The 24,797-nt window shown below is 43.9% G+C and overlaps 1 protein-coding gene across 1 annotated transcript in view; it reads right to left on the bottom strand.

Annotated features, from left to right (window-relative positions):
• Positions 1–24,797, bottom strand: part of MICU1 (mitochondrial calcium uptake 1) — a gene marked incomplete at its 5' end in the record, with an annotated part of 51,463 nt that overhangs the window by 22,012 nt on the left and 4,654 nt on the right. The window contains 2 exons of the mRNA XM_009574256.1: positions 13,216–13,413; positions 18,460–18,542. Coding sequence (XP_009572551.1) covers positions 13,216–13,413; positions 18,460–18,542 — 281 coding nt within the window. The remainder of the gene's footprint in view (positions 1–13,215; positions 13,414–18,459; positions 18,543–24,797) is intronic.

Genomic DNA, 24,797 nt, shown 5'->3' with positions numbered 1-24,797 from the left:
CTTCCACATCCCCTTAATTGTGTAACTTTATAGAAAGGCAATACAAGGATCCACCAGATCCATAATCCCTCTGCTTCCAGACTTCACTATTTTTTTCCCCACTAACTCAAATCCACTTTTCCTGCGGGAAATCAAATGCCAGCTTCTGAGAAGCATCCAGCCTGAACCAATTCAGAAACACCACCACGAGAAACATCTTTATTCAAACAAAACCCACTGCAACTTCTTAAACACAGACATAGGTTTCCTTTCATCCCTCCTTCTGCCACCACCAGCTGCAAGGCTTATTGCTGGGAAATGAAGCAGCTCTGATGGCTAAGGAGCCATCTGGCACAGGCAGGAGGACCTCCTCTGGGTCCTCCTTAACCGTGGACACGGGGCATCGCAAATGCCGCTGCAGACTTGGACCATCCGCCTCGTAAATGCAGGCTTTTCCAATCTGAGAAACAACGGGGAAACCAGGAAATGTCATTTAAACCGAAGGCTTAGGGTAGGAAATGAAGCAGCTCTGATGGCTAAGGAGCCATCTGGCACAGGCAGGAGGACCTCCTCTGGGTCCTCCTTAACCGTGGACACGGGGCATCGCAAATGCCGCTGCAGACTTGGACCATCCGCCTCGTAAATGCAGGCTTTTCCAATCTGAGAAACAACGGGGAAACCGGGAAATGTCATTTAAACTGAAGGCTTAGGGTACAAACAGGAGCGTGTCTCTATGAGCACAGACCTGCAGCCCTGGCGCGCCGTATGTCGTGGGGTAAGGGCTGAATTGCCCCTTCCAGTTCAGGCTCGGTGCGGCGGGACGCATGGCTTCGGCTGAGACTCGGCGGTGTTTCGGAAAGAAAATGTAAGATGAAATTTTAACTTGCCCCCAGGACATCCCTCATTCAGAAAAAGGTCAGGCTTGGGTACCAGACACTCCTCAGGGGAAGACTTCTTATTCCAGCTGACTCTCCTCTCTCCTCATTAAATTTGTCATAACCAATAGCATTAATATGGGAAATGTCTAGCTAAAACCCCAGTGCTGAAACCCTATCTAATCAGAGACTGCAAGTATAAAAAACTGCCTAAAAACCAGGGAGCAGTGTACTGTCATTGCTGCCACCAGCCTGAACTATGTCCAAGAGAGCAACACCAGCTCTGCAATTGCCCGGGGAGGGATGCCAGAGCACCAAAACCCTCAGAGAGCTCAGGATCACCGTGCAACCACAAATGGATGTAAAAACCTCACGCTTGAGAAATGGGATTTCTTCTCCTTCCTAACCTGGCATTGCATTTTTGGTCTGTACGCTGAACGGTGGCTTATTTTGTTTTGCTTGCTTTGTTTGCTGAAGATGATTGTTAAAATAACCATCATACCCTTCCAGTGGCTGCACTCGGCGTAGGTTCGAATGGCGTTTAAGATAAACCAAAACCAGCAAGAGCCTCAAAGCCCATCGATGCGAGAGGGAAACACCTACCTGTAATGTGACGCAGCGTGATGAAAACACAGCTCAGATTTTTCCTAAAGCAACGCCAAGAGAAAAAGCAGTGGCACCTCCCATGCTGTTTGCCGATTACTTCTACGGTACAACCCTTCCAGCAGCCCCGGGGCCACGGGGTGGGGAAATCAGCTCGGTCTGTGCTGTGGGACGAAGCATAGTACTCCTGCTGTGCAAGAATCAGCATCTTCAACTTAATAGGTTTTTATTTTTCTAAAATACTCCTAAACCTATCTTCTGTAAATCTGATGTACATATTCTTGAACTTCACACTAACTGCAACCAGGCATCCCAGCAATATAATTTCTATCCTCTTTAAACACTTACATTAGCTAAATACCTACCTATATTCTAACAGGCTCGTAAATTTCTAGGAAGGCTTCTGCTAAAAATCAATCAAACAATGTATTCCCTAAAATCTCAAAGCAAGCATATAAAAACCAAACGTGTGTGCACCACTTCTTATTTCTAATTGAGATAGCAAAAAAAAAAATCTACAGGGACTTTTCTAGGAGAGAAAAGTTGAAGGATGATTTTTGAGCTTATTTATGCTTGCTAAACAAACACCAATAGCAGAAATATTGCTAATACTAATTCTGTCAGGTTTAGGGGTACTTGAAAAAGGTGACCTGTTCTGAGAGCTGCGGTGTGTGTAATAAGGAATCAAAAAGGTCTGGGAAATAATGATTTGTAGGGTAATATTCAGATTCACAATATATGTATTTGCTCAAAGCTTTATTTGACAGGCTGTAATGCATTATTTATCTGCAAACTACTGCAGCGCTGGCTCTGTTTACTGTTCTGGAGAAGCAGGCTGCCAGGATCTCTTGTCGAGTTGCATATAGAACTATGACAGAGGAAGAAAAAAAAAAAACAAACGGGGGAAAACACTGCACGTCTTCCTAAACCCCAGCAACTTCCTCCGTCCAAGAAAAACTAATATATTTGGGAGCAAGCTGTAGTGTTTGCACAGACACCAAATCATCGCCAAAAAAAGAAAGCGAGTCAAAAGTTCTAAAGACTTTTTACTTGGAAAGATCAAAGGTTTCAAAATATTAATTTCTTTTGTTAATTATGCTGAAAGGTTCCAGTGCACATGGATCTAAAACACTGGGTTTTGCAAGGTGAAACCCAACCAGCTCCAGATACAGCCTCACGTACTGCACTGGCAGCCTGCAAAGAGCCACTGGATGGGACCAACAAAGCCTAATTACATTATTTGGTAAAAACCAGTTGAAGAAACAGCTCTAAAGATTATCGGAGCTACCAACAGCAGGAGAAACGCAAACAGGAAGGATGTGGAGGAGGAAACGCCAAACCCAGCCTGAACCATCGTGCACAGGCTGTTCTGGGCATCACCCTGCAATGCTGGACAGTGCAAACCTGGATAACCCGTACAGAGAACCAAATCACGACCACCACGATCCACCTCCGATGCCTGGAGCAGGCTGAGAGGCTTCCTGCCTGCAGCACTGCAGCAGATCCTGCCCCGGCATGCTGCAACACCGATCGCGCCGAGCTGGCACGCTGCCTACTGCTGATGGCGGTCCCTGCTCCGCCGGGGATGGGCAGACAGCACCGCGAAGTCCTCGGGTTTGGAAACCACTTCTGAGCCTCGTAAAACTAGCCAGAGCATCCAAATTATTTAATTGCCTCCCCTACCTGATGCCCTGGATTCAAGCACAGGTTGTACAGCCGGATCAGGTCAAGAAAAAAAACGCTCCTAAGGCTACCAGCAGCAGCTTGCTTCTCTTTTTTATCTTAAAGAAAAATATATGAAAGAAAAGGGAGCTATTTTCATACGAGAAAAATCCAAATGCTTTCCCTGTTCTCACTTCCCCTCTGCTCTCCACGAGCAGCTTAAGTGAACATGTAGCAGTCAGGTTAAAAATGTACATCTGTCAGCAGCAGTGCAATCCCAGCAGATCAGGTGTTTGATAAATTCTTTTGAAGTTTCATTGACCTTGGCATGCCACTGCTGCCTGCAAGGGGAAGAAATTAATTCTCATCACCAGCAACTCGTTACTCTTTAATGAGCAATTAAAAAAGGTTATGTAAAGATGGCCGCACCTGAAATTCATCCTCATGAATCAAAATAACTTCTTGCCAGCTCTGAGAAGATCTCTGAAGAGATCTGCATTTTGAAATTTCATGTGGTGGAGGAATGAAAGGAAGGAAATATAAAGGAGAGAAATCAGTAATACTACAGGGAAAGGACCGTCCAATAAATTAAAGGGAAGCACTCGCCTGACTGCCAGGATGGAGAGGGGGAAGAGATAAGCAGTCACCTTCCACTGCTGCTCTCCAGACCTGGCTCCATTCCTGGCCCTGACAACACTCCCAGTACCTCGGCACGAGGAATGGAGCAGCTTTTCCATCCTACACACTCACTGAATGAGAAAAGAGCAAAGTTCAGAAGCAGTAAGAGTTCCCAGCGCCCCAGCAGGGATACCCACAGGATGGCAGAGCCGCAAGTACCGGAGCCAAACCATTATTCTGAGAAACACAAATAAAAATCTCCATGGAACTGATATACACAATTTTATTAAGAAATATAGCGCTCTCACTGCCTGTTAAGAGTTTACGCTGTTTCTGCTTGACCTTGGCGCTCAATTTGCCAAGAAAAATAAGTTTGCAGCAGTTTGATTCAGCCTAGCAGGGAATCCTGCATCCTGCTCCCACGTCCTTAATGCACCAACAGAAGCAAAGACAGGAGCTGAAGCACAGACAGCAACGCGCGGAGGTGCAGAACAGCTCTGTCTTCAGAGCTTGAAAGGGGAAAAAGAGCAAGAGGATTAAAGCATTGGTTCATATAGCAGAAGGATGAGGCAGAAGTCAGATACCTGCTACAAGAATTGCTCATCTGAAACTTCCCAACAAGCAATTTTAGCATGCTGTTATCATGCAGGACTCGATTTGTATTTGGTTTGGGTCATGCTTAAGAAGCTTGCTGACATTCTCACCCAAGGAAGCACAGCAAGCCCCGTCGGGTGATAAATGTTTTTTCTGTGATTAATAAAACACATTGCCCACGCTCCCGTAGTCACTGTAATTGGGGGTACACGGGAAGATGGAAAACACGCAGCCCTAAACATCTGCTTTGATTTTTGTCAGCTAACCGGGACATTGCAAACGCCTCAGCAACGGTTCCACAATAACAAAACAAAGCCGCAGAAGCTTCCGAGACGGTTCCTGCCTTTCCCACCTCGCTAACAGCATGAAACCCAGCACCAGCACGAAATCCTGTGAGTGTGCTGAGCTTGCCGGGCACGAGCTAGCGTTGGTCCGAAGCCTTCCTCTGTATGGGGCTTACGCACCCAGGTACATCACTCAGCTAACGCAGCCGTACGGCTGCAGTCCCGAAGTGTTCACACAGACGTCCCCAGCCTCTTGCCCATCAACTTTTGGGACTACCTCGCTCTTGGTAACTGAATTGCACACGAACAAAAGCATCTATGCTAGCTAGCTTATCCCTTCTACTTTATGGACTCGGTGATACAAACCTCCACACACACACTCTCGTGGCAACGTAATTAATCAAAATACCACTCTTGGGATTTTATTTGCAGGGGTCCTACAAAAGGATCTGCTGCCTGCATGAGCGGAGGCCTCAGCGTGCTGCACTGCGGGAGCTCAGGAATGGATTTACATACACTTCATAAACCAAAGGAGCCCGTTGTTACAGAGCAAAACCTTCTACTGCTACTAATGATGCAATAAATAGCAATTCCAATAAAATCCTCAAATGGCTTCCCCTGCAGAGCTGCTGCATCAACCGCATTTAAGTCACCCAGTTCAAGTACAAGCAAAGCAGCAGCATAAACCATAGTGGGTGTTTTCTCACCAGGCATTGCGATGGTTGCTTTAATCAGTCCATGAAGCACCCATCCCAAACGAGGAGGCAAAGCTGCTCCTGTGCATTTGGACAATGTCCCAGCAATGCTCACAAGCAGCTATAGCACCTCGACGCACATACATTGTCCCACCCATGCTAGCTTCACTGGCAAACTTCTGGACTACTGACTATTTTGGTCTACCGACCACAGGACATTCTCAGCTTGATGCTGGGTACCTGCTCGGTGTCACTGGCCTTAACCTCAGTGTGTTGGGGCCAGTCGTAGGGCTGCAACTGCTCGCTTGTTGCTGCTGACGGAGCAGACCCAGGTTACAACTAAGACACAATTTAAGAAGTGGCTGCCTGAGTGCTTTTACTTGATTTCAATCTAACAGGTACATTGAAGATGACCACACATCCAGACACGGTCTTCCCGTGCTCACGTAGGCTGAGTACAGAGTTGACAGAAGCAGAGCCCAAGGGCTGGTGCGCCCATCACTCCCCGAAGCACACCGGTTCGCACCCCCAGGATATCTCACCAAGCATTTCACAGCTGACATGGAGATACTTGATGCGCTCTTACCATCCTTAGCCCCCGCAAGCCACCCCACAGCTGACACCTGACTCTTACTCCACCTTTCAGAGCAAGGCACTGGAAGGGCTTGATTTTGCTGGCACAGACGATTTCCCCACTTCCTTTTGCAGCCTGTACTGGGGAAGAATTAATCAGGAATAGTGTTTATGGCATCTTCTGGTAGAGGCACAAAGCAGAGCTTTTGGTACCTCACCCGTGATGGTGAACCACCCACCCACCCACCGGCACTCCCCCTTCTTAATGAAAAAAAGGGACTGAAATTCAACCTGCCTTGTACCCAAACTAAACCTCCCCTGGTGCACATTTAAGCCTTTCATTACTTGCTCTGCCATTACTGATTAATGAAAATTACTTGCCTCAGTCTCCTTTATGGAGATTCCTCATGTTTACCGAGACAGTTATATCTCCCTTCTGTCTTTCCTTTAAGCTGCACTCGCCACGGCCTCGTAACTTACTCCTATTTTCCAGATTTTTTTCTCCATAGTAACATCCCACTCTGAATTCTTACCAAGCCTTTGGCCAACATTAGACAAAAACTGAATGCCAGCTTTTCCCCAAACCCTAACCAAGACAGTACAGTCAACCTGGAAGCTTCATGTGACCTTTTCCATTCACACGCCAAGACAGAAGCAGGCTGCCAGAAGCTTTGAATGCCATCAACAAGCTGTCCAAATAATTTCAACTGCCTGCCTAGAAATTCCCAGCTTACGTAAGTATACGCTGGGCTGTGACTCCTTAACTACAGAGTTCCCTGACGTGAAACTATTCACGGTAGTCAGATGATCCCATTTTTAACTGGAGACATCACAAAATTCTGTCATCCACACCACTTTCATGGCTATCCATCACGAAGTCATGGTCATCACCCTTATTTTTATTCCCTAAAACTTCTAACACATTAAACGCAGAAGAGGGAGTATATAGATCTGTGGGAATAAGCCTGATAACTCCTCTCTCCTTGGCACTAAACCCATCATGGCTTTGTCCATCCCTGACTCTAGTAAGAACTTCTGGGGGTGAAAAAGCCTCGACGTCAAGTTCCTCTTCCCTTCCAGAGCTGTTGTTTAAAGGTTATTGGCTATCAACATACCTTGAAGCTAGAGTCAGGGGATGACAACAGCGACAGACCCAGAGCGTGTGCTCTCAGATGGAGACAGGTATGATCTCCAAGACATCCCATCCGCTGACCCCTTCATTCCCAATCTGCCTCTGCCAGCTGGGATTGACCACGAGAAAGAGGTTCAGGCTGAACTTGGTACGTAACAGCACAAAGCGACAACTGGGTAGCAGAGGATCACTGCAGGAGGTCTCCCCTCGGTAAACAGATCTGATCCTCCACCGCCGTCTCCCATGTCTCTTGGCTTCATAGCATCTATCCTGCAGCTGCACAGGCAGTCCGTAAGCGCACATTTGGTCTGTTGTCTTAGCAGAGAAGAAGCTCCTAGGCAACACCCCAGAACACAAAAGTAAAAGCCAAGCTGCTCTGGGTTCTTCTTCGGTTGCCTAAAAAGCGGCTGCTTTTTAATTGTATTTTCAGCTTATTAATATTCCTCTCCCTGCTCTAAAGCTCTGTGCTTTACCTATTCCCTCGCATAGCAGCCATTGTTTGCCCTTCACCACCCCCGGGGCTTGGACTGCCTCCCTCCCACTGCTCACCACCCAGCTACAGCGATTGTGCTGGAGGAGCAGGGGCTCTCAAGCCGTGCAGTACATGTCCCGATGCCGCATCCCCCGCTCATCCTCTGCGATAAACAGAGGACCCGTGAGGCGCTTTAGGCTTTCTGTATTTAACGATCAGCCCGTCCTCTCCTCCTTCCCCGTGGCATACTGAACAAAGCGTGTATCTTTTAATACCTCATACCGCAGCCTCACTGGCACATCCCAGGTGACTCAAACCATTCCTTAATACATTTGCACATCAGAGATGTCACAGTGACAGACACCTCGGGTAAGCGCTGCAGCCAGGTCAGGAAATCACTAACGAAGAAAGCAAGCAATTTTTGTATCTGCCATTAATTGCCCCATTAAAGAGACAACTTCACAAGTGCTGGTTTGGCTTTTCATATGCAAGGACCATGTGAAGGGAGAGAAAGCAAGTAGGGGACTAAAGGAGGACATATAGATATAGATCTAGATATAGAACTGACAAAACTATTTAAGTACCCAAAATCCACTACAGGACGCAGAGAAGGAGGAATTCATAAGAAAAAACGGAAAATGTTACATCCCCCATCATTGTTCCCACAGTGGCCAGGCCAGCAGTGAAGCTGACAGTGAGCGGATCAGCAGGTAAAGGACAACTTTGTGAGACAACACAGCTAACCATGTCAGAGACTGCCATAAGGGTGACTTAAAATAAAAATGTCTCATAGAAGTTCGATAGCAAATTGACATCCAAAAAGTCTGAGTTTTGGGTCCTTCCTTACAAAGCTTAGCCAATCTGACACTGACAAACTTCACTTTTCAGGGCAGTCAAAACAATTTAAGTTACTCTCTTCTTTCACCTAAATCACTGCAGCAGATAAAAAAATACGCAATTAATTACTGCAAACTTCGTTGCCTATGCTAAGAAATCACTGAAAATCTGTATCAGTCTGCAAGCCCATATAAAAAAAAGGCAGAACCCAAAAAATCTTGAGTAAGCTGGTAACAACACAGTAGTTTTTAATACTTGGTACAGGATTACTCAATACCAACTACCCCAGCACCGTGACTCAGAACAAAAAGGCACTTGCCTTTCTGTTATTACCCTAAAACCAGACTGCGAAGCATTATAAATGCCTTCTGAAACCAGAATATTTGTTAAGACAGGGTTGAAATCCAAAAGATCTAGGATTTTCTAAAAAGATATGTGCAGATGGAAGAGCATCCATCACCCTTTCTTCACAAAAACCAAACCAAGCAGCAATCGTATCGGCATTGGTCACGAAAACAGGAGTTTCCAGGGTAAAGAAGTTACTCTCACATCACCTGTCACAGAGCAGACACATAAAATAAGTGATTTTCCAGATGGCAGCAATGACTTGTGGTACCTTTGCCATATTCTCACAGAACCCCATATTACTTCTCTTTGCTCCAGCGCTTGGAAGACCTTTTGCTTGGGAGGGACTGCTATGGGGGCATCCTTGATCCTCGAGTTAACAACGATCTGCAAAGATCCCTGTGTTTAAGCATAAGGATACACATCTGCACGAGGATCTGAGTTTTCAACCTATCTGGCAAGCTCCTCCATGGGAAGCTGCATCCCACCACCTCCAGGTGTAAACCCCAGATCACACCAGACTGAGACGTGGGGTTGCTCGAAGCCGTGCAGCACAACCTTGCCTCTCCAGCTGTGGCATCTCCCGCCAGGAAGACAGCCCCACACCTAGAAGGCGTAGGGCTGGATTAGTACCTGCTTCACCAATTCAGCTGAGAACAAATGCCCTCCCTGAGTAACTGTCAGGGAAACAATGTGCTATAGAAATCTCACTGCGGGCAAAGTGGAAAAAAAAAAAAAAAAAAAAAATCTTTATTAAGGTCTTACACCATAGGCACGTATCCCACTGCTGGCAGAAAGAGACCTGGGGAAATAAATGAAGACTAAATATGGAGATTAAATCACCGCTATTAGCAGGTTTTGGGTTGCCTTTCAGGGGTGACACAGATGTGGAGAACAAAGGGCTAACACATCTTTTCTACATGCACTTACAGAATCACAGAAAAATTTAGGCTGGAAGAGACCCACGGGCTGGCTGGGACTCCTCTTGGTCCACCAAGGACATGGGAATATCTAGGACAGACACTAACAAGCAGAAATAGCATAAACGATGATGTCATGTCCTATTCATCTTCTAACTCACAGAGTACTTTCAGTCGGGGGAAAAAAAAAAAGCACCGTTCGAGCCCAATACCGCCTGTCCTAACAGGACACGTTATAGCTACAGGGCCTGTCCAGACAAACTTGTCACCATTCGTCACACTAAGTGACAAGAAGAAAGGAAGTCTTTCCATAGGCGCTAACGCAAGGCAGCGTGAATGCAGTAAAAAAACGGCGAGGACTTTGCCGGGAGCCTGTTCCATTCGGTGGGTTGGTTCCCAAGGTTCAGCCTTAGCTAAGCCGGGCCACTCCGCAACGCAACAAGGAGGCCACGGCTTCCTCAAAGTAGCCAAACCACAAAAAGTTGTAATAAGCCATTAAAAGCTTTCTCCTCTCCCTCTGGCTATAGTTACTTTTCTCATCCTTCCCTTCCCGCAACTGAGCGGATTGCTGAGTTTCCATAAAATGACGATCAAAAAAAATAAGCAGAGGGGAAGAAGAAAACACCAGGCTACGGTTACTTAAACATGCTGTCAACACTTCAGCCATAAGGAACATTGAAATGTTCAGGGCTTTGTTTGATCTAATTCCTCTGAGAAGGTTTCTGCTCAATCTTAACATGAAATATGCATGAATATTTCGGAAAGAAAAAAAATGACCCAAACTCAGTAAGAGGAAAGTAGGTTCAGATGGTCAGAAACTATTGTTTCACCTTCACAGTCAGCAGAAGAAACCGGCTCTCAAGTGTATTAACTGCAGATATGCCTGAATCCTGAGCCAAAGGGAAAACAGCTTTAAAAAAGGTCTTACTTAAAGTATATTCCTTTTGGAAGAGAGAAAGCAAGCACCCCAGTTTGGGAACAGAGGCACTGTGTCACTCAGGGGCTCACCAGCCCCAGGAGATATTCTTTAGACCTGCTCACGGTGCATTTCCCCAAGGCCTTTTCTGGAGTTCAGACACCAAACATGAACAAAAATTGGTTTTCAAATTAACATCCCAGCTTTAGCTAATTTTGCTAAGCCAGCAAAGGATAAGTAGATGAGGGTACATGAGTTCAGCTGAGCCCCTGGCAGATCTGCCACCAGCTCTTTTCTGCTCCTTCTTGTCCACGGGTAACACCAGCCATGCCAGGAGAAGGATCCAGAGATGATCTGCATGTGCAGTCGAGCATGAGGCTGACAAAGGACCACTGTGCTCAGAGGCTCATTACCCAAATAGACACATAAAACAAGGGAAGCCGTTAAAAATGAGCTACGTGAGTTACCTGATGCTCTGTAGTACAATATTTCTTAGCGCCACTTGTCACATTATTCTGATTTGCACAGGTCAAGGTAAATACTTGAGGGATGTCTCTTCTCTGAATTACCATGTTTTTGAAGTGGCTGAGTTCATTAGAGCACTCCCTGGAAAAGGAGCAATGCAAACCCACCAGACACTTGTGTGAAAAGCCACTTAACCATGAACAAACACATCGAATGTGAAGCAAGAAGAGAAGGTGGGAGATCATGTCAGAAAAGATAAAAGCCAAAGAGGAGAGAGGCCACGTTGCATAATGCTGAGGACAGAAATAGGCCTGTATTGCCTAAATCGATGAGAACTATGAACAGAAAAATCAGGTGCTTTAGTATCATGAACTCAGGAAAAAATTAAGTTTGGCAGAACAGAACTGTTACCTTTGCGTAAGTCAATTTTTCAGTTAAAACAAGTATCAAAAATGCTAAGCACAGCATGGTACTGTGCTCAAGGGTGCTGTCAGGAATTCAATAATGATGCCTTTATGATATTCGTTAACTTACCAAGACATAAATATCTTGTACTGTCCCCAATTAATAACTAACTTGTTAGAAAGGCAACTCACGTTCACCAGAAAGATGTACAATTGACTGAAATCACCAAAAACTAAATTAATATTAAACTGTTGCAGGAGGAAAAGAAGAACACGTACCACACATACCATGAAACTGAAAAAAACCCCATTGCTTCTTAACAAGGTAAGTGGGGACCCACGGAGGGAGCACAGGATTCCAGCACAGAGGCAGGAATAACACTTCAGTGCCTCCTCGTTGCCCGTCCCTGGAGCAAACGTGGCAGTGGGAAACCGGAGCAGGATGGCAAACGAGGATAGAATAATCTCTATTTCTCTTCCCTTTGCATTTGAGTTTCAGCTTATGTTTCTTAACCTTAAAAAGTATTGCATTCATTTTCAATTTGTAGAGGCACTGAGGAATCGACGCTTTCCAGTTCATAAAGAACATTTTCTTCAACCAACTTGTTCCCCCTGCAAATGTAGAGCCACACCACTCGCTTTAATGACCAGTTAAATGAAGTCAGCGAACTGGACAATTACCTTGAAAAAAAATTAGTCCTTGGGTCAGTTTCTTACTTAGATTTGTAAAACTCCAAATAAAAAAGGGAGTAAATTCAGGTTAAGTTCGCAACGACTGACTTAACAAAATGCTGTCCATTAGCTGGATCGCACAACCTGAGTACGCGGACATTCATACATCAGACTGAAGCAGCAGTGAGCTCCAAATGCTGTTGTCTTAACAGGTTATGGTTGTGGGGGGACCTGCCTGTGCACAAAATCCTCATTTCTGACACAAATAAAAGCCTGGCTTTGCTCAAGCCAGGTCAAACCCTTGAGCCTGCTCCAGAGAAGGGCACCGTTTTTGAGTCAATTCCACTTGGGAACTGAGACACAGACCAAGAAGTCCCCCGTTGCTATTCTTGTAGTCGTTTTAGTCGAAAGAACCTAATTTTAAAGCTTGATGCTTAAATTCCAGCTGTGTGACTAGGAGGAGGGAGATTGGGACCTGCTGTTATCTCCTGGTAATGCAAAGAAAAAAAGGAGACCTTCAATTCAATTGAAGGGTAAGAGTCTCAGAATACATAGACATTTCTTATAATGCACGTTGACCCAGGAGTGAATAGTGGAGGTCACATAACAGAGACCACCTATTTAGCAGGATTCACACAAGGCTTGAACACTTACACAGCCAAAATATTCAGAATAGTGAAGCAAACAAGAAGGTAGGGACAAAAGCAGAGATGAAGAGTTTTGGGATGGTTATGAACCCTGATCCTTCAGGGCACAGCTTGCTCACTGGGAATGAGACAAACCTTCCTTGGGAAGGTAGCAACAGACTGCTCACAACCTCTTTTGTCTTTTTCTAAAGCATCTCAATCATCTGCATTGGCAGTGCCAAGATGTTGGCAAGGCAAGCACCGTGTGGAGGGACACGCGCCCGGGACGTGCCGGCTGCTGCTGCAGCTCCACAAGAGCGGCTACCAACAAAAGCTGGAGATGTTCCTGGGGAATGCCAGAGACACCAAAATGCTCATCAGAAATTCAGCAACAGGTTTGATCCGTGAGTATTACGAGCCGCAGCTGTAGTAATTCCCTCCAAAACCCTCCCATGCTCTTGCTCTTCCTCCAGAAACCATGTCATGCAGCACTGTCCACACTGCACTGCCCTCTCCACCATGCGTTAAAAAAATAATCCAAACCTCGAGCTTCAGAATATCGTGCTGCAGCTTGCGCTGGAATTCAAGGAAGTGGGAGATGGTCAGCTTGCCCTTCAGATCCGCCCCAAAGAAGTACGTTGTCAGCGCAGAGTTGAAGCCTGTTTTCAGGGTGTTCCCCGTTGTAGAGCGGTCTCTGTGGCGCATGCCCATGCTGGTTTGGGAGCGAATGATGCTCTGGACCTAAAAATAAGAGGGACGATGTTACCATCAAAAACATCACTGGGACTTATACTAGTCAAGTATCAGTACGAAGTACTCCAGGCTCAGGCGTGTCATCCTCTATTTTATTTTTGCCTGAAATAATTCTTAAAAGACATGACAATTAAAAAATTTGGCTGAACTTAGGCTTTGGTTTTTTCAGTCCTCTTTAAAGAAAGAAGGGTATAAAATGCTTAAAACAAGTTTTAAGAAACAGTTCACCCAGTTTGCAGATGAGCATTGTAGCACTGGTCCTATGCCTGGTCAGCAGAGAGCAGCTTGTTCCCAGCGAAGCCACAGGAGGAGGGAAAGCCGAGGCAACCGCAGGGAAGAAAAAAGCCTGCACACGTTTTGGAGCTTCCACTCCTACTTTACTGCCCATCCTTGTTAGTTCACACCAACACCAGTTAGCTCACATCGCGTTTCCTTTCCCCTTGTGCACAAAACCAGGGCTTTTCTACCCAAGGGCACCCCTTCCTTGCTGCCTGCCGTGGCTGGAAGCTCCTCCATCCCTGGGGCAGTGCGGCAAGCTGAGCTGCAGGCGGGGGCTGACCCACCCAGAGCAAAGGGCTCTCCGAAAGTCCCGCAGGCTGCATCAGCCCAAATACAACCCCCGCGGCAGCGCCAGCAGAATAACAAGTAATGCAGAACTATCCGAGTTACCAGCAGACTAGGATATTTTCACGAAGACAGCCAAGTGTGAAACCACACATTATAACAGCAGTATCTCAATGTTTTTAACAAACCACGCAGGCAAACAGCATCCTCCTCCGCCCCTGAGCTCTCAGCAGCGCCCTGTACCTTCTCAAAGGCACCGCTCAACTCGAGTGGATGCCACAGGACAGGGCAAGGATGTGCAGGATGACTTCCCTACCCTGTATGATACAGCAGAAGGTTGAACTTGAAGGATGTGACAGACTGAAAAATCCAACAGTGTCTTATTTTAAGGGTCCTGTGCTAATTTACGGGGGCAGCCAAGCCAAATGCACATTCACCTCCTCTCTCCATCCCCAAGTATCTCACTACCCGTTCCCAGCACTCGCCCATCCGAATGACTATTGCAGTGATATGAGAAGCCAGGGTTATTCTCTGCATAACAGCCGATCTCTTCCAACAAGGCAGAAGATTCATATTAAGGACAATAAGTGTGAGAAAGGAGGGGAAAAAAAAGCCACCCGAGGTGCTTCCCGGCACTCAGCCTCAACACACCGGCTTCCCGAAGCTCCAGCAAACACCGCTGCTTTGTCTTCAGCCTCCTTTCTCCTGCTGACAAAAGTTGGAAGGGAGGATGAAAAACAGCTGCCAAGAGCTCCAGCTATCAAAAGGACACCAGAACCTCATTATCATGGTATACAGCATGTTCAATTTTTTCCTAACAAGAGGGTGAGCGCTGGAACAACCCCAAAGGGGATGCTCCGGAGGAAAACACCACATATCACTGCCGGGCTCACCTCATTTGAAACGCTGCCTCCGAACCAGACTACTGGCTATTCTTCCACTACAAAGAAAACCAAGTCAAGTCAGAGGGAAAAAAAAAATACAGAAAAAAGGTTTTGGTTTTTTTTCTTTGAAATATGCACTGTGATGTGAGGAAGGATTTTTGCACTGTAAATAGCAGCTCCTTATTTTGCTTTGTGCTCCACTTTAACTGCAAGCTCTGCACGCACATTTTGGAGACAAATATTTATAAACTGTCTGAAGCAATGCAGTTTATGACCAGCTTGGAAAACTGCCCCTGTTCCTGCACAAGCGAGTGTTTACCACACTGCAGGCTGTTCGACAGAGCATCTTTTCCTGGGTGTTATTTATAAGGCATCCTGCCCCCCTCTTCTCTCCCCATCTATAACAAGTATCAGACAGTTTGAAAATCCATCTGTGGGCACTGGAGCCAAAATTATTCGGCTGGTCTCTATTTTGGGTAATCCTTCTAATACCCAGAAAGGCAGCCAACCATTGCAAGAAGTTGTCCTCCAGCCCAACCAGTGCTGTCCTCCCCCACAGCTCATCGATCACACGAGGATGGGAAGCACAGAGATGCTTCACTGTCTTTGGTACATATTTCAGCTTAAGTGTTTGTGATATGTGTCATCTTTTGCACCAGACAAGAGAAAAAAAAAAGAAAAAAAATCAGTGAAAATAGCTAATGGTTTTAAGAGAAATCACGAGTAACACTGCTTGAGAGTTTACAACTTATCATCTGACTTCTTAATTAAAAATAAGAAAGTAAACTGACAACTTACATGCTGAAGGATGGAAAGTTGAAGATGATACTGACACGGGCACCAAACTATTTAGCACTATGCACTAACCCTATGCATTAACTGGAAAAAAAATCTGAGGCTCTTCAGCGAGGCCTGAAGAAATACAATATTTTCTTATTAGGTAGTTAAAGCCTCTGATTTACTCGCATATTAGTTAAATTACCACCAGTAATTTTCTTCCTTGATGAATACTCTTAAGGTTTGTCCGACATTCATGAGAAGAGACCTGCTGGTCTTTGGCTGTCTCCGAAGACGACGTGTGAAAAAGGACTAAGAAATTCATTCCCACATAAGAAATTCATTCCTCACAGCCAGTGGGGACGGTACAATGCTTCTGTGATGAACCTTTTCCTTCCCTTCTTCTTCTTCCCATTCTCTCTGAAACGATGTTGCTCTTTTAAACTGATGCGTAGTAGCATATTCCCCTGGAAGGGTCAGTTCCAGCTGCCCCTGCCAGGTAAGATGTTTATGGTACAGATCTGCAAACCCTGCCATCCTTCATGCTCTTACTGAGGCATTTCCATAAGGAGTGAAAAAGAGTATTTATCATCTAAACTATTGTGTGTGTTACATTATATATGTATGATGTTATATATATGACTCCTGCTCAAGCTATGCCTTTGCTTTAATTCTGTTTGCAAAGTGCAGCAGATCAGTTACAGTGATACCTGCGAAGATATTGTCAGCTTCTCACTTTCCAAAACAGCTCCTTCATCCTCTGACTTGAAAGCTCTGGAAGATCAGCCTTCACCAAAATACTCTGATGCTAACCAGGAATTTTATTCCTTTATATAGAGGCAGTGACGCATGTAACAAGCTTAACAAAAATATGTCCCTCTTCCTAAGGATTTTTATATGACTTAATGCACATATAACTTCCCTTTGCCTATCGGATGATTTTAAATCATTTAATTCAATTTTGTACTTTCATCTTCATAGCGCTTCCGAAACATTCATCCTCAAGAAACATTCATTCTTACTTTACATGTCTAATAAAAAAGCCAAACATGACATCCGCGTTAATACCTTGACTTCACTCCATTTTTAGTAGGCGGTTAACCGTTCTCCACTTCTCTTAAATTCATTTATCTCCATAACTGATTTCACTCTAGAACATTAGTAACTACCGTAAAACACCTTTTCAATTGTTAAATATTATCAGATAGCTGCAATGGAATGCTATATTCATGCACTATGCAAATATGAGCGGTATTTTTTACTTGGGAAAACACGAAACTCGGAATTTTTCAAAGCTAAATCAGTAGTTTGTAGGGAGGCAGTGCCAAACAGCACAATAACCTGGACACAGCGGTGTATTCAAATTTGCACTGCAAGGAAAATTAATAAACTCCTGGGATTACATTACAAACTGTCACGGGAAGGGATATCATATTGGAGATAAACATACTCCCATTCTCCTAATGGTCCAAAATTTGCATCTAAAAACGTACAGTTAACCAGATATATTACACAGCTCTGGAGCAAACTCATAATAATGACATCATACCCACAGGTAATAATTTAAAGAGGATGACAGCAAGAGATTAGAAGGGGGTGAATTAATTTAACAGACCAGCTTGCCACTAGTTCTTCCCATTTATAGCAGGTGCCCCAAGCATGACCTCTTACAGACTCTTCTGAAGTTAACTAATCATTTGATCAACCGAGGAGTAAGAATTCTTAACTAGATTACTCAGGGCTGCTTTGTTCTCAGATATAAGTACACAGCTTTTCACCATCTCTGAACACGTATGTCCTCCAGCATAAAAAAACCACAAGGGCAGGTTATTTTTTTGACCACACTCTCGCTTCCTTTGCCCAGAAGCAGCAGCTTCCACTTGCCCATTAAACGTACAGCCCCGAGGGATGTGGGTCACAGAAGAAGCACCAGAATATTAGGTAGATTAGTGGAGTATCTCCTCTACCTTGTTCTTTGATAACAGACGTGGTGACTCCTCATCCAACCGGCCAGTTCCTTTCTTTGCAAACGCATTTACTTTTCCTTTCATGAGTAGCGCAGACATGGAGCTTTGCTAATATACAGCAACTTCAAGACGTTTATGAATTTTCAAAGCCTTAAGGCTGTTTTCTACATAAGCAAGAAAATCATACACTTCTGCCTGGGGATGTCAGATCTTTTCCCCACTGACAGCTTGAGTCTTCAATCTATTCTCACTCTAACACAATCACAATCCATAGCTCATAAGACCTCACCAGTATCAGACATGCAGGCTAAGCTCATTAAAAAGCCTGCATCCAAGTCCCTGCTGATGAAACCTTATAAGAAGTAATAGAAAGAAACTAATGAAAATACACTCTCAACAAACACGTTTTTAGATTACATCGAAACAAATGGCTACATTCTTCTTTGAAGCAGACTTGCACTGGTTGTTCTCTGAAGACAAACAAAATTAGGGAATGCAATAAAAGCTGTGGAAGAAAGCAGGATTAAAATCCTATGACACCAGTACAGTGAAAAAAATTCTTTACCTACTTTGGAGGTGACATCTTAAGATACCTTGGTGACAAAGTCACAGGAAATTGGAGTTTATACTTACAGCTGTCCTGGTTGAATGAAAAATTATGTCTTGAAATACCCAGTTTAAAAAAAAAAAAGCAGGCACTGAGGCAACACAGCAGAGCATAGAAGGAAAAGACATAAACCAGCAGTAACCACAAATATAAATCACAATAACATCATCGAGGAGTGCTGCACTTATGACTAAGATGCCATAGCATTAAGAAGTCAACCTGTCGTTCAACTTGCCTGCTCAAACTCTTCCATGTCCACCTCGCCATCACCATTCAGATCAAACATCTTAAAGGCGATTTCGAAATTCCTCTGGGGAGCTACATAAAAAAACCACACAATAAAAAACAAAGACCAGTTAACAAAGATACAAAAGCTCAATAAAAAAAGGCACAAGTTCAGAATGACTCTATTAAAAAACAATTTGCCATAATTCTTGCAATTTTAAGAAGAAAATGCAGCTCTGGAGAACCTCTAGCTGCGAGCTTCATGGTGCTCCTTTTACCAAAGGTCTCGACAAGGAGGTTGGGTGGAGGAGATGTTTCTTGAACAAAATTTATTCCATTTACAGAAAGAAAAAGCACAAAACTGAGACACCATCTGATATTTCTAATGACAATCAAGAGAAAATGATGCTGTAGCAAGAGCTTGCTCCATACAGTACAATACCAATTTGGCCAGAGGACATTCCTCCGGCGCTGCAGAGCACTCTCCGTGCTTTGTGAAGCAGCTGGTGGGTGAGGAGCAGACCTGGACTTTGTGCAATTCTCTTCCAGACTCAGCTCTTGTCTCACTGTGCAAGTTTAAACAAATCACTACCAACTCTGTCTCAGTCCAGTTATGACATTGAGATAATACACGAGCTGGAGCTCACGAGCTGAGACGCACCCGAGACGGCGTGGTACCTTATTTTTCATTGCATTTAGTCTATGTTGTCATGGTTTATTTAGCCAGAACTCCGCAAAAGCATCGCTTCTTAGCCACCCATCACAGCAAAACCATGCTCCTTCCCCCTGCATCCCACCAAAGAATTTCAGTACATTTCCATTTTGGGCTCTGTAACTCATCACCATTTAAAAATACAACATAGTGCCACAATTTTTTTCCAAATTAAGCTAATATATGAGAATTTATTTTGCTCTGCTACTTTCAAATACATACCACCTACAGGAATTTTGGTGTTTGCTGGGATTTCTAGGGAATCCTCTAGGCTATAACTAGTGCTTAGGTTGTCATCTTAAATGATCAATTAAAACTTAGCCCCTTTTTTTGATCTGAAGATGGCTCTTCCCCACCCAGATCTGGCAGCAGGATGTGGATCACTGGTGAAGCTCATCCCCCTTTAACCTCATCTGTTGCAATCAACTTTTAATATTTCTTGCAGATGCTCAAAAAGTAATGAATTTCAGCAACCAGCTTTCTGCGTTAAGGCATCTCCCAGATGGGGGTGGGAGGGGGAGCGCAAAGAGGAATCGCTCAGACAAAAAGAAATTAATATGGAATTAACTGCACTAGATTTTGTACATTAGTTACAGCTTCAATTTAGGGCCAGGAGTTACATCGTGTTTTCCCCTTGCTATAATAAACTGTAGCACTTTATCGCTAAAAGATTCAGCAAACACGTTAATGAGATCACTTTTTCCAATCACTTTGTGCCTTGAACAGATGTATAACAACATTAAACTCGATGGCAGGAACGGCCTGTCACTAGCCACTTGATATATACAGCGCATACAGTCCTGCCATTATCATCTCTGGATTTCCAATTTCCTCGTGCCAATTATTCGGGCTTTAAATTCCAAACACCACGTGCATACGCGATGTCTCCTATAACCACGGCAATCGCCAGCAGCACGCGGTGGGTTATTTCATACACAACCCCGCAGCAGAAGCGATGCCTCCACCCAGCTTCTCTGAACTGCCTGCGGGGATGGGGAGACCTTTGCTCTCCATCCCTCATTATTTCAGTATTCGCTAGAGGTACTCAGGTGGACCGGTCGCCCCCAACTTCATAATCTCTTCAATGATGCAATCTAATTAAAGGGATTTATACAAAAAGCCTCCTCTGTATCCATCCATCATTTCCAGTGATTAATTTCCCATTTCCTTGAGAGCGCCTTCTAACTACCCTCCTAATATTTAAATAACACATCCAATTTTATTCACTTTAACTGCATGCACTGCATGAAAGTCTGGACGCAATTTCTCCTTATTAGCCCCCAAAATCTAGTGAAAACGTTGTTTCCTCTATGAGGAAACAGGGGACTATACAAAGCTCTCACCTAGTTACAAGATGCTATAAAAAGAGCAATTTACACATCTCATCTTTCTTCCTCCATTTTTCCCTGCCAGGGTACAATGATGTATATTCTGAGATTAGAAAATTTATTACCCCTTGTTAAAAATTGGTGTTTGCGGTTTGGTGGTTTTTTCCCCCCTTTTCTTTAAGGAAAAATATAATACCATGTCCCCTTCGCACAGACACAGGGTGAACAGAGAAAACAAGGCACTTAACTCACCCCTCGCTAAGAAAGGCCGTTTCCTTCCTTTCCCTTCTCTAAATACAAGAGCAGTTTTCAAGAGCAGTTTATCAAAGACCCAGAGGAGAATGTCACTTGCAAAATTAAAATCAACAGTTCAGCATCAAAAATCTGCAGGGTCAGTATTTTCTAAGGACAGGGAAGGAAAGTGTCTTTAAATTGGCAAATTTAATTACTTCATTCCTTTAGCTAATAAGTGACACAGCCCATTTCTTCCTCTGATCTGCGTATCTAACTCCAATTACTTGCAACAACACTTAAATCCAACAAACATGAATCCGAGCCTGGGAAATCAGAGGGCACCGAAGACAATTAGCTCATCCCGCTCCTGCTCAGGAAGAAATGTTCATTAAGATGCATGTCCCTGACCTCCGCGCAGCCTGAATTTATTGGTCCCGAGTGAGATGATTTCTGCCTCTCCTCTCGGGCGTGATGTTTCTGACCAGGATTTATTGGGGAAGAGCCATTCCGATGGCAGCTAACCCCTCCTTGCCCACCCTGCCCCATTACTCGTGGTTACATCAGCCTGTACAACCTCCATTTCTCTTCTTCCTCTTGTACTTACATCTTTCAGAAACTTCCAGACCATAAAAAGCAGCAGATACTGGCTTGCCTAGCTAAACTTAGCCTTGTCTTTCCCCCCCGCTCTTTTATTCTGCCCCCCAATTTTACTATTCTTGACTGCAGCTTCTCTAAATCTCCCCATTGCCTCCTTAATTAAGATGCCTCAAAACGAACGCAATATTCCTCCTGCAATGATTATCAAAACCATTTAAAGGACTGTGTGCTTTTAATATGGCACAATGCCTATCTTTACAAGGGAAAACCACTTCTGGATTTCCCCAAGTGATGAGCTGTATTTCCAGCTTGCTCTGATTTTGCGAGCTATCTCCTCGCCATCCTTTCTCACATTATTCAGAATCAAGATTTTTCATTGTAAGCAATTTCCCTTGGGCAACGAGTCAGGCACTGGCCAGAGTTTCTTTTCTAGCTTTATTTCTAGTCTTTAGGTGTTCAGGAGGATACAAAAACTTCCTAATGATTGCTCCAAATCATTAACACAAATGAAAACATGGTACTGGAGCCCACACCAATACCAATTCATGAGTTGCCTATTCCCTGCTTTGAGATACATGCAAATATATCTAGAAATATCAGGTTGAAATTATTCTGTAGATCCATAGCTCCACCAGCTCTACACACCAAGTTGCTTCTTCAACTAACCTGGGAGTCAGTGCAAAGGGCAATTAACGTTTTTCTTGATTCATTTGTTCCAATCAAATATTTGGGAACAGAAAGACAATAAGAAAACCAAAAGCCACAGGCAGTAGCGTTACAAAGATGAGCAACCTCCACCAGACAAACAGATGACGAGCAGCAGCACTGACCACATCGAAAAACCCACCCGATCCATCAGTATAAAGCCCCAGGGAACCTCTGAGACATTAGATGGGTTGATTAGGCATCTTTAAGCCAATTATGTCATTTTTAACTATTTTGCATTATTCAATGGACCAATTTGCAGCACTCAATTGCTCTTTATTGCCACTTACTCTCACCAGAAGCAAGGCATTCCGAAAGACAGTAAATGCTCACTGATGAGAAAGGCCACATTTAACTATTTTTGCGCTCATTTGATCTTCTCATTCCCCCAAACTCAATGCTCCACACTTGGAGATACTTCTCAGCAAGTCTTTCCCTCTCACTCCTATTGCAACTCATGCAGTACGTGGCTACGGTCACAAAAATTAAGTGTCTGTAGAGCATTCACCTCAAGTGGAGGTACCGCATTTTAGGAAAACTATTTTCAACGCACTTTTGGAAAATAAACATTGCTCCCCTCAGATGTTGTTGAAAATTTGTCTGAATTTAAACACAAAGCAGTTCCGGACTTAAATATCCATCCTGAAGCCAAGTAACTTCCCAAGCAACTCCAATGTGGGATGAAAGATCAAGAATTCAGCTGGGGAGTTACTTTAAGAAAAATTAGTCATTAGGAGTTTAATATCCTATGATTGCTTCTTTCCCATCTATCCCAAAATTAAGAAAAATATATGTACAAAGGCCATAGTACCCTGAAACTGGGGAAAAAAAAAAATCTTCATAATCAATCCAAAATTAACACAGTGCTCCAAAGGTAGAGACAGATTTTCATCTAGAGAGACGGCTCTTCAAGCCTTGCAGCTTTAATATTTTCTCTTCTCCTTTTTTCAGGCCACAACATTAAAAAAGCTTACCTTATTCCTCCAGCCAAAGATAAATCAAGATTTTTTTTTTCCCCTTAAGTTACACGAATCAGCATGGTCATTATTCTGTCTGACTCCGCACAGTGGTATTTTAGGCGAGAAATTTTTTTGTATGTGTTTGAATTGGAACATTTCTGTCTGAAGGAAAGAATCGGGATCATAGACGATTTCACCCTTACAAGACCGCAGCCAGCAGCCCAGCGCTGGTATCTAATTCATTTTAAGCGACTGCACCGGTAATAGGGAAGAGCTAGATGATGCACTTACACATAACACATCTCCAAATGCTGTAATATTTTTTTGAGAACAGAGTTACAGCCTTATAGGGAAGCAACTATCCATAGAATATAGATGGCTGAACCTCAGCTGCAATAAATATGGGGGGGGGGAACCGAAAACATTAAAATGTCCTAACGTTGCACATATTTTCCTTTCAAATTATTCCACTATTTCAGAAAACTAATCCGAATCCCATTAACTTTTTTTTTTCATGACCAACCCAGAAATGTAAATAACAGGCAGCTAAAATAACTGAGTCCACAGCATGGATACTGAATCACAATATCATTGGTTCTATCTTTAAACAGCTACGGGTTATTTCTTATCAAAAGAAAGAATCAGAATTACCTCTAAAATAATACAAACGCATGATTTTAAAACCTAAGCATACAAACCCCACTAAAATACAGACTTCAGCTTTAAAGCAGTCTAACAGCCAGAAAACCAAGTTTTCATTTGATTTTCAAATTCCAGTTAAAATCTAAAATATAATGCTGCTTTCACGAGTGGAAAACAGGTGTTTCATACCTGGTAGAAGTAAACCCTGTTTCTATGACTGGCACATGTTTGGGGTAGGTGTTATTCCCTAACAGCATGAGCCAGATCACGTTGGCTGGACCGTCACGCCTGGCTCACCGGTGCAGCTCCAGACGCAGGGAAAGGGGTAGCAAGCGGCCGATAAGGAACCTGCCATCACGCAAAGTAAAAATACCACCACCACTAATAGTAAGAAAAGTCCTAAACAACCAAGACAAAGAGAAATGAAGTTTTTGTTAACTCCTCACTCGAAATCCACACTGGAGGTTCAAGTGCCTGAACCCAGGCATGTGGATTCAAGCCCTACTCGAGCACCAAGCTCCAAAGCTACTGAGCTGCACGTGCCAACATTGCCACCAGAGACAGTGAGAGGTGCCCAGCAGAAAGCAAAGAAGGGGTTAACTAGTACAGTTGACAGGTAAAATCCCAAATAAACTGTCGTCTTGTACAGAAATGCACAGATCGGACACATGTGTAAGGAACAGCTAAAGGATGTGGCACGTGAACAGATGTTCCGATCCACCTTTTGGAAAGCTGTACCATGAGAACGTGCCACCTTTGGACACAGAAATTCACGCCAAGCGTGCAGTACGCTTTTCCTTGGAGCGATGTCCCAGGTGCCCCCATTTTTAACCTTTCTTCTATTTAATAAATTTTAAAAAAATTCATTTAAAAAAAATCATTGCTGTTTCACTTTTCTGTTTTGCTTGTTAAAAAGATTCTGTAATTTTGACACCAAATTTTGTATTTTGGTTTTAATGTCAATGACAAACACACACCGCAGTTTCAGAGATTTGAGAGAATGTGACAGCGCCTGGGCTGGAGTACAAGACTTACCTTTCAACAACTTCTCATCAGTTACCACATGACTCACAGAGCATTGCTGGCAATCAAGATTCCCTCTTGAATGCCTTTCTGAAATAAAGACTTGGAAACAAGCTGTGGAAATGGCAGCTCCAGATAAAGCTGCGCT

Source organism: Fulmarus glacialis, unplaced genomic scaffold (genome assembly GCF_000690835.1).
Source record: "Fulmarus glacialis isolate BGI_N327 unplaced genomic scaffold, ASM69083v1 scaffold12053, whole genome shotgun sequence".
NCBI classification, from domain to species: Eukaryota; Metazoa; Chordata; class Aves; order Procellariiformes; family Procellariidae; genus Fulmarus; species Fulmarus glacialis.
The sequence above is the reverse complement of the archived record's forward strand: the minus strand, read 5'-3'. Positions and strand labels throughout refer to the sequence as shown.